The 10048-nt window shown below is 42.6% G+C and overlaps 1 protein-coding gene across 5 annotated transcripts in view; it reads right to left on the bottom strand.

Moving 5' to 3' along the window:
* Positions 1-1121: 1121 nt before the first annotated feature.
* The window catches only part of kcnip3a (Kv channel interacting protein 3a, calsenilin), a 70562-nt gene continuing 61635 nt past the window's right edge, over positions 1122-10048 (bottom strand). For 3 of the 5 annotated variants that reach the window (XM_046347060.1, XM_046347061.1, XM_046347062.1), the window contains 6 exons: positions 7887-8011; positions 7518-7587; positions 7049-7227; positions 6521-6625; positions 6278-6340; positions 1122-3296 (listed from right to left, as the gene is read on the bottom strand). In XM_046347060.1, coding sequence (XP_046203016.1) covers positions 3249-3296; positions 6278-6340; positions 6521-6625; positions 7049-7227; positions 7518-7587; positions 7887-8011 — 590 coding nt within the window. In that variant the 3' untranslated portion in view covers positions 1122-3248. Of the gene's footprint in view, positions 3297-6277; positions 6341-6520; positions 6626-7048; positions 7228-7517; positions 7588-7886; positions 8012-8562; positions 8566-8836; positions 8850-8940; positions 10047-10048 lie in introns of those variants that run through there. The other 2 variants (XM_046347064.1, XM_046347065.1) reach the window with 2 other exon arrangements.

Raw genomic sequence — 10048 nt, 5'->3', positions numbered from 1 at the left:
ACCTAACAGATCAGGCAGTCAACTCAAAGACCAACAGAGGAATTTATACAGCAGTCTGGCAAATCAGTCTCCATCCAGAAACAAAGTCATATTTGGGCATGTATTTATCAACAAGCATCTCAGATTAGAAGTGCTGATCTAGGATCAGTTTAGCCTTTTAGACAATAATGAATAAGATTTGATGTACAGCAGGCACCTGATTTTAGATCTACTCTTTATGTTTATTATTGGCCCTGTAGTGTAAGATCTGCTACAGTATATTATCCACTCAATGAACTAACTAAAGTGCTTCATTTTCCATTGGCCAAAGTGGCCGTGTCCTCCTGACCTGCTATGACCTGGCTATTGACTAATCCCCAATCAGCCTTTACCCTACCAGCACCTGCCACTGACGCATACACAAGGGAGTGAGATCAGACATGACAGACATACACAAACTCTCTCTCAGTGCTCGCTCTGGTGGTTATTTATGCATGTGAGATAAAGTACCCCACATGACAATGACTACAGGTATGTAAGGTAAAGGCTTATGTAGGCCTGTAGTATTCCAGAACTTGAACCTTAATGTGTGTGTGTGTGTGTGTGCATGCGTGCGTGCATGTGTGGTGTAAGGGAGCTGAGACCTGAGGATTTGGGACAGTAGAATCAGGAGTCACATGTTTGTGAAGGTGTTTGGCAGGAGGAGTAGCACTAGAGATGCTAAAGCCTGGATTTACATCATGCTCCACTTTGCAATACACACACACATTCTAGCACTCATGCACACACGTACACTTTGTAATGCTCACGTACACACCCACCCACCCACCCACCCACTCATGATGACATCCCACGGATAGTGAAGTGAACAACACATACAGCCTAGGAATCCTGGGAATTCTCAATCAGGCCATTTAGAATTCAAATTAATTATGAGTTAAGAATTCCCTCATGTTTGCACTGGTCATTCTAGTCTTTCTGCTTCAAAACAGGCCCTCCTTCAAACAGTAAATAACACAACATTGTTTTCTCATGGAGAGAGTGGGTCACATGGAGTGTGTGTGTGAGTATATATATGTCTGTGTGTGTGTGTGTGTGTGTGTGTGTGTGTGTGTGTGTGTGTGTGTGTGTGTGTGTGTGTGTGTGTGTGTGTGTGTGTGTGTGTGTGTGTGTGTGTGTGTGTGTGTGTGTGTGTGTGTGTGTGTGTGTGTGTGTGTGTGTGTGTGTGTGTGTGTGTTTGACATTTAGGCCAGGCACCAGGGCTTGGCCATGTTATCTGTACATTCTTTAGTTCTATGGTTTGGTCTCTAGTCTGTTTCATTCATTCATGCCACACCGCACAAACAAACACACACACGCACACGTGTGAACAGAACTAATCTGCTCCAGGCCAGGTCACATGAGCTATGTTGTTATGGCAAAGACAGAGAAAACCTCTGTTACAACACTCTACCTCTGAGACAATGTGATTTCCTAGAACAGGGCCACAGGGTACAATATATAGGGCCTGGTGCCTAGGGGCTTTGGTGGTTAGGGCTTAGGTGTAGGGGTATGAAAGTATGGGGTGGGGTGGGGTGTGGGTATGGGTTTTGTCTGCAGTCTGAGCAGTCAACGTGTTACAGGTATAAAGGATTATAGTATTACCATTATTTACCATGGTATTACCGCATCAGGATTATGGCATATTTTTGCCGTCCCAGAATTGCTTTTGGTTTCAATGAGAAGAACAGGCATGTAATAATACCTTCTGCCACAGGAACACTGTTCCTTCATTCACTACTGTATATATCTGTACAACAACAACAACAACACCACATACCTTATCAGGGCTTAGGATAGGAAAGTGATGTCATCACTAGTGGTCAGTGCTCAGACCTCAGATGATCACATCATAGATGTCCTAAATGGACCCTATTCCCGGAAGGAAATCAGGGGGCCATTTTGGGACATTAAAAAAACAAAACCTCAGATGAACGATTGAGAAGAGGGATCAAGCCATAGCTGTATACTCTGTATTCATCTGAGGATGGCTTTAGTTTATAACACATATACATCTTAGTATATCTGTCTTGTTGTTACACACATTATAAGGAGGCACTGACATACTGTACATCTCATGCTTATCCGTTGGTGACTCGCTGGTCCGTTGGTGACAGAACAGAACCAGTGACCCTCCCTGTGTTACCTAGAACTATGGCCACAGACGCAACCAGTAGGGTTAGAGCCCACCGCCCGTAGGGGTAACTCAAAACTCCAGAACTGACTTGAAATGAATCAAAATACCTGTACGATCAAATGATCCAAAAGACATACTAAACATGAAAGGCTACAATTCCATCAATTAGTATTCTGTAAGTGTTAAGAAAACCTGCCCATGGATTTTGTTTGGCCTTAACCTTAACCCCACCTACTACTTACTACCAATAGAGCAGTACAGAGGAGAGCACAACGTCTAACTTTATTTATGTTATTATTATATATTACTGTCTATACATATCTACATACACACTGAGTTTTCTTTTAGTGGTCTACTGTGACTATCTACATTTACAATGCATTCTCTTCTGGTGCATATTGTAGAATATGAATGATTCTTAGTGCAAGCGCATGCTTCAGTTCTTTTCTTTTTAGTGTCTCTGTGGTGTTTGGTGCTGGTGTCCTTGCCCAGGATCAATCCAACTTGCTGTACGCTACATCAACTCTCTTAAAAACTCTTCAAAGAAGTGTGTCAGTGCATCCCCATATAGTATGTGTAAGTGCTGTGGAAGTGTACTTATGCGTTATAGCTACAGGATCCTGGTCTGGAGGTCAGCAACACCATGATGAGTTTCCACAATTGCCACTCTCATATTCTCTCTCCATCTTTTGATTAGTCATTTGTCTTTTTGGTCCAATGAGAAGGCAGAGTTCTAGAAGCTCCTCGGATCATCAGTGTTGAGCAGTTTGGTCCTTCTTTCACCTTTCTTTGGGAAGCTGACAAGTTGTATAGTAGAAGAAGTCCCAGTAGCTCTCTTCTCTCCTCTCCTCTTTTCTTTCTCTAGTGCGCTCTTTAGTCCACAAGCAGTGGCAGGTTGAAGGTAGTGCAGCAGTAAATGAACTCTGCTAGTACATATCTGTGGATTAGCCATCCTAGATTAGGATGCACTAAATTGAGTGCGTGTGAGTGTGTGTGTGTGCGTGTGTATATTATGGGATTGGACAAGGGATGTGTATAGACAGGAGGACGGGATCGGACGATGGGAGAATGACGTAGAATATTCTGCTGGGCTCTAGAGCACGTTCTCAAAGAGCTGCATGGAGTTCATGATGCTCTCGTCCTGGAAGACAGACAAACAAACAAGACAGACTGTTGAACGAATGTCATGAGTCTGGTTCTTGTCCCCACAATGAAATCTCTGTCCGCCTGTCTGTCTGTCCGTTCGTACGTTAGTCACACGTGATATCTCAGACAGCACTGGCCCGATTTTGACAAAACTTGGGTGAATGATGCATCTTGCCATGAAGATCTGACATTTACAAAGTTATACTGATTGCCCAAGGCGGGAGCTACACTAATTAACTGACATTTTCAAGTCACACCAGAGAGGAAGATGCGAAGTGAGAGGGATAACTGGATCCAAAAAACGCAGGTGGCGTTTTTTTATTTATTTAGTTTTGGCTCACCAAGTGAGTAGTTTTTGTATGGAGGTCAATGAGAGAGTGTGGAAATTGGTTAACAAACAATGTAATGGCTTATTTGCTACATGTGGCTTATTTGATCAAAAATAAGTTTAGTAGTGCTTAGCTTGTTATGAGTGAACTGATATAGGGCGGCAGGTAGCCTAGTGGTTAGAGCGTTGAGCCAGTAACCGAAAGGTTGCTGGATCAATTCCCTGAGCTGACAAGGTAAAAATCTGTTGTTCTGCCGCTGAACAAGGCAGTTAACCCACTGTTCCCCGGTAGGCCGTCATTGTAAATAGGAATTTGTTGCCTAGTTAAATAAAGGTTAAATATAAGTAGCACTCCTGGCAAAAAAAAAAAAAAAACACTTTATATTGGAATGGTGCCTGTTGTTCACACATGTATCTGCCCTCTCATTGGCTAGAATGTCCCCACCTGATCTTGCCTCCTCCCGACTGCCTTCCATTCTTTTAAAGACATTTCTTGTTTAACACATTGTTAAAGAGGCAACGTGAGTATCTGGCCCATACAATGGATAATCTGTGGTCACACACAATAACTGAAATGTGTTACTCACACATGATATCTCAATTGGCCCAATGGGGGCGAGCTGCATCATGTGCAGGGGACAACATGTTTACTGTTGCCTTGTTAATCCATAGTACAACAGAAGAGCAGCCCAAGAGTATCTGGCCTGTTCACATCAAATCCGCCATTCAATACAATACAACTTCCTTTGTCCATGTTACAGTGAACAACAGAAATGTGTCTTCTGCACTCATTACTCATAACTCCCCAGATAGCACACATCTGTCACACACAGTTGAGAGGAGCTCAGGTCATGGCAGTTGCTTCTTCCAGGATTCTTATGGGTGGCTGCTTGTCCCTTGATTTCTCAAATATATACACTACCGTTCAAAAGTTTGGGGTCACTTAGAAATGTCCTTGTTTTTGAAAGAAAATCACGTTATTTTGTCCATTAAAATAACATCAAATTGATCAGAAATACCTTGTAGACATTGTTAATGTTGTAAATGACTATTGTAGCTGGAAACGGCAGATTTTTAATGGAATATCTACATAGGCGTACAGAGGCCCATTATCAGCAAATATCACTCCTGTGTTCCAATGGCACGTTGTGTTAACTAATCCAAGTTTATAATTGTAAAAGGCTAATTGATCATTAGAAAACCCTTTTTCAATTATGTTAGCACAGCTGAAAACTGTTGTTCTGATTAAAGAAGCAATAAAACTGGCCTTTTTTAGACTAGTTGAGTATCTGGAGCATCTGGATTTGTGGGTTCGACTACAGGCTCAAAATGGCCAGAAACAAATGACTTTCTTCTGAAACTCGTCAGTCTATTCTTGTTCTGAGAAATGAAGGCTATTCCATGCAAGAAATTGCCAAGAAACTGAAGATCTCATACAACGCTGTGTACTACTCCCTACACAGAACAGCGCAAACTGGCACTAACCAGAATAGAAAGAGGAATGGGAGGCCCCGGTGCCCAACTGAGCAAGAGGACAAGTACATTAGACTGTCTAGTTTGAGAAACAGATGCCTCACAAGTCCTCAACTTGCAGCTTCATTAAATAGTACCCGCAAAACACCAGTCTCAACGTCAACAGGGAAGAGGCGACTCCGTGATGCTGGCCTTCTAGGCAGAGTTCCTCTGTCCAGTGTTCTGTTGCCCATCTTAATCTTTTCCTTTTATTGGCCAGTCTGAGATATGGCTTTTTCTTTGCACCTCTGCCTATAATAACAGTTTCCTGGAGTCACCTCTTCCCTGTTGACGTTGAGACTGGTGTTTTGCCACCTGTTACTGCATTGACAGCCAACGGCCACCTATTTCTCTACCACTACATCAATGTTTCTGATGGTATTTGATGAAGACATTGACACTGTACTAGCTAAAACATGTCAGCTAGATAACAACATAGATACAGTTCCCTTAGCACATGCTGCAAATATTGTGCATCACCAAATGTTCCTCTCTGGGTTCCCAGAAGCATTCCATTGTACTATGTGCATGTGACCATTAAACTTTGATTATATGATTTGGTGCTTTCATCGCAAACTAAACTATTATTATTCTTAACCACCCCACTACCAGAAAAGCTCATAATTCAGTAAGCTAATAATGATAATTCCAAGGTGGCATCCTGCTATGTTGAAAGATCATGAGAGAGGACACAGAACACTTAATGCACAAAGACACTAACCACTTGCCCTGTGCAGGTCCCAGCCTGTTATGTGAATAGTGTATCAGAGGATTGGGTACTGCGGCAGTATAAATACACATTTCACATGCCTTATGCATAACCCCTTCAAGTGATTCTTTTAACGTTGTCTATGTCCTTTATTGGTTATGTCAAAGTGTGAGGTAGCGCACAGGTCTGCTGTTGTGTTGATGCATGTTCGGGCGGCAGCGTAGCCTAGTGGTTAGAGCGTTGGACTAGTAACCGGAAGGTTGCGAGTTCAAACCCCTGAGCTGACAAGGTACAAATCTGTCGTTCTGCCCCTGAACAGGCAGTTAACCCACTTTTCCCAGGCCGTCATTGAAAATAAGAATATGTTCTTAACTGACTTGCCTGGTTAAATAAAGGTAAAATAAAAAAAAAAATGTAACTGTGGTACCTTCTGACAGGTCTCAATGAACTCCTCAATGGTCACCACTCCATCTCTGTTTCTGTCCATTTTCTGAAGAAAGAAGAAAGAAGAAAGGAATAGAGGGAGGGAGAGAGGGAGGAGCAGGATGAATGAAGTAAGGAGAGAGGACGAGAGCATGTTCAGTAAGTAAGAAGCATTTTGTTGAGGCGTGTGTGCATGTTGTCTGTGCATGTTGAGCGAGTGTGTTTGTGAGCACAGCGCTGTGTGCACCTGGAAGAACTTATCCACATGTTCAGAGGGTGCCTCATCCCGCACACTTGGGTAGGTGTACCTGCCCATCATATCATAGATGGACTTCATAATAGCCAGCATCTCCTGAGAGAGAGGGAGACAGAGGGAGACAGAGAAAGAAAGAGAGAAGAGACAGAGGGAGAGAGGGGTCATAGTTTACCGTGATGTATCTAAAGCTACAGATGTAGGATCTTAATTTGAGCCACTTTGCTACAGCAGGTAAATAATCCTGCAGCAACAGGAAATGTGAATGGGTATGTGGATAATAATGAATTGAATTTTTTTAGGGGTTGATACACTTTTCATTAGGGCAAATCAAGTCTGAAATTTTAAGCGGAAATTACAGACTTTAGAAGCCTTTGTAAAATCTTGAATACACTACACGTTTGCATTTCCTGCCGTGCAGAAAAAAATCTCAGTAACTAAATAGTACTAAAATTATGATCCTACATCTGTAGCCAATCATTTAGATATGTGGTGTTTCCATGGTGGCCAATCACAGTGTACCTCTTTAGTGATGTATCCATCCTTGTTGATGTCATACAGGTTGAAGGCCCAGTTGAGTTTCTCTGTGACTGACCCTCTCAGAAGAACAGACAGGCCAATCACAAAGTCCTCAAAACGAATGGAGCCATTTCTGTCCATATCAAACGCATTGAACAGGAAATGTGCATAGGTGGTGGCGTCTGTAGGAGAGTGGGGCGGGGGGAGAAGAGAGGAACATGAGAAAGGAAAGATAGGGGAGGTAGTGTACAGGAAAAGGGTTGAAGAAGGGAGAGAGAGGTTAGGGGAAAAGGGATGAGGAGAGGAGAGAGATGGAGGGGAGGAGAGAATGTTGGGGGTAGGCAGACATTCAAATAATCAGTAACCATAAGCTTTTCCTGTTATTCTCCCTGTAGTTCAGGTGGGCTTTTGTCATATTCCAGGCACAAAGAGACAGAGAGTAGCTTCAATGGAGATAGTTATATCCGCTCACCTCCTTGGGGAAAGAACTGAGAATAGATGGTCTTGAACGTCTCTTCATCAACCAAACCACTCGGACACTCCTACGAGAAAGAGAGAGAGAGAGATAAAGAGAGAGAGATAAAGAGAGAGAGATAAAGAGAGAGAGATAAAGAGATAAAGAGAGTTACAGGGAAATTAGCCATATGCCTATTAATGGTGAAGTAATTTCAGTACATCAATAAGCTCAAATCTACTCTAATTTATTCTACATTCTTATGTAGAACTCCAAACTGCCCACAAATAAAGATCCAAACTCAACCTGCTAAAATAAAGGCAAAAAATACCTCCCAAATACAGTCCTACAGCCTCCCCACCCCATCCTCTCTGCTCCCCTACGTACATTCTTGAAGCCCCTGTATAGTGACTGGAGCTCCTTCTTGGTGAACTTGGTCTGAACCTGCAGCTGGTCCAAGCCTTCTGGCTGGTGACGAACTATAGACAGCTCCAAATCACTGTCACTACTGTCTGTAGGATGAAAGAGCGGGTAAGAGGGAGAGAGAGGGGGGGTGAGAGAAAAGAGAAGGGGATAGAGAGAAGGAGAGGGGAAAGAGAGGGAGAGAGGAAGGACAGTGGGAGAGAGGGATGGGGAGACCATGGCAGGCAGGGAAAGAGAGGAAGAGGGAAAACAAATTTAAGGGGTGGAAAGAGGGGCCAGATCAAGAGTTAGAAAGAAATTGAAGAAGAGTGAGTTAAAAAAATAAAAATAAAAGGAGGATTCAAAAAGAGAGGGAGGTACTTTCTTTTAATGTGTGATCTTTGCAGAGAAACTACGTTTTCTGTTAGTATTCACTGATTACATTTGAGTGAACAGGTGCCAAATTAGTAATATTCAATAACAAGGCATTGAAAGAACTTAATTTTGAAATATCCAATGATTTAAAAAACAATTGTATTCGTCCTACTCGTTCTAACAAAGTAAGAGAAAGCACTAACACTGTGAGAAAGAAAAGCAAAACATAGCTCAAAAAATGGGGAGTTTCTAGAAACCAAGAGATTTCTATTGCTTCCATACTCACCATCTTTATACAGAGAGAGCGAGAATGAGAGAGAAAGAGAGAGAGACAGCAAGAGAGATAGAGAAATGTAAAGACAGTTAACGGAGTAAAGAGAGGTATAGAGAGACAGTGAGAAAAGAGAAGAAAAAAACAGAGAAAATGGTCAAGCCAAGTCAATAATTGTGGAACGCAGATACTGACTAGGGAGAACAGGAGAGGAACAGACAATCTTTATAAATGCAGTTAGTCCCACTCTCTCCCTCCATACTCCCACCATACTACCTCTCTCTCTGACACTTTCTCTCTGTCTCCATCTCCCTCCATCCAACCTCTCTCTCCCTCTCACCATCCAACCTCTCTCTCCCCCTCTCTTACTCCCTCCATCCCCATCTCTCTTACCAGTCTCTGTGATGTCGATGAGTCCCAGTAAGTGCATCAATTTGAGGAACATTAGTACAAGGCTGACTCCCACCTGACACTCAACTCCCCTTCTTCCTCGGTCCTTCCGTCTTTTTGTTTCCCCAAGTGTGAAAATTCTGTCTCTCTGTCCTCTCTCCCTCAGTTATCTCTCCCTCAGTTATCTCTCCCTCAGTTATCTCTCCCTCAGTTATCTCTCCCTCAGTTATCTCTCCCTCAGTTATCTCTCCCTCCGTACCCACTTTCCCTCTGCCAGCCTCTCAATAAAACACCATCTGTCTCTCACACTATAAAGACAGATATTGCCTTGGATCCTTGGGATGCCTTAAAGTTCCAGAGAGTTCTACGGTTCTAGAGAGAACAGTTCCAAATGTGATTCAGAGAGATTTAAGTTGAAGCCATGAAAAGCGATTGGACCAGATTCAAGCTCAATGATATCCAAAAGGACCTAAAACAGCATTTCAAATCAAACTGAAACTACAGGGAACAAATACAATCCTTCCTTCCATGAGAATTCTTAAGCTGTTTTCCCAAAAGATTATTCCGATTGTTTACTTATTGTCCCGTCATTTTACTCCCAAGTCCTGGGACATGCAGTTGAGAGGTTACTCATTTCATTCCGCTGAATCAAACTCTGATGAGCCAGCAGACATGCGTCACTTAATTAACAGTGTACATTTACTCTCTTCCATCCCTACTTATTTCCTTAACTTCCCCTCCTCCTCTCATTCTCTTCATCCCATTAACCCATGGACTCCTGTCCAAACTACTCACAGATACAGACAGAACCTACCACATTTATTTTTTAAATAATTGTGAAAAATCCCACACATTTAGGGACAGTTCCATCGACAAAGGAAATCACACGCACTCTCTGCTTACAAGACAAATCTGTAACAAGAAGTCTGCATCCATTATGGAGATGTTTAACAAGATGTTTCCACAACATTAACACAGTACTTGTTAGTGAACCCATTTGCCATTGAGGAGTCAGTGTAGATGGCTGCATCTCAATAGTCTAAAGTGGCTTTCTCTCCTCGTCTTCTTTCCTTCATCTGCTCTGATCTGACAGAACAAGACAGACGGAAGC

The sequence above is a fragment of the Oncorhynchus gorbuscha genome, linkage group LG04, assembly GCF_021184085.1.
Source record: "Oncorhynchus gorbuscha isolate QuinsamMale2020 ecotype Even-year linkage group LG04, OgorEven_v1.0, whole genome shotgun sequence".
NCBI classification, from domain to species: domain Eukaryota; kingdom Metazoa; phylum Chordata; class Actinopteri; order Salmoniformes; family Salmonidae; genus Oncorhynchus; species Oncorhynchus gorbuscha.
The sequence above is the reverse complement of the archived record's forward strand: the minus strand, read 5'-3'. Positions and strand labels throughout refer to the sequence as shown.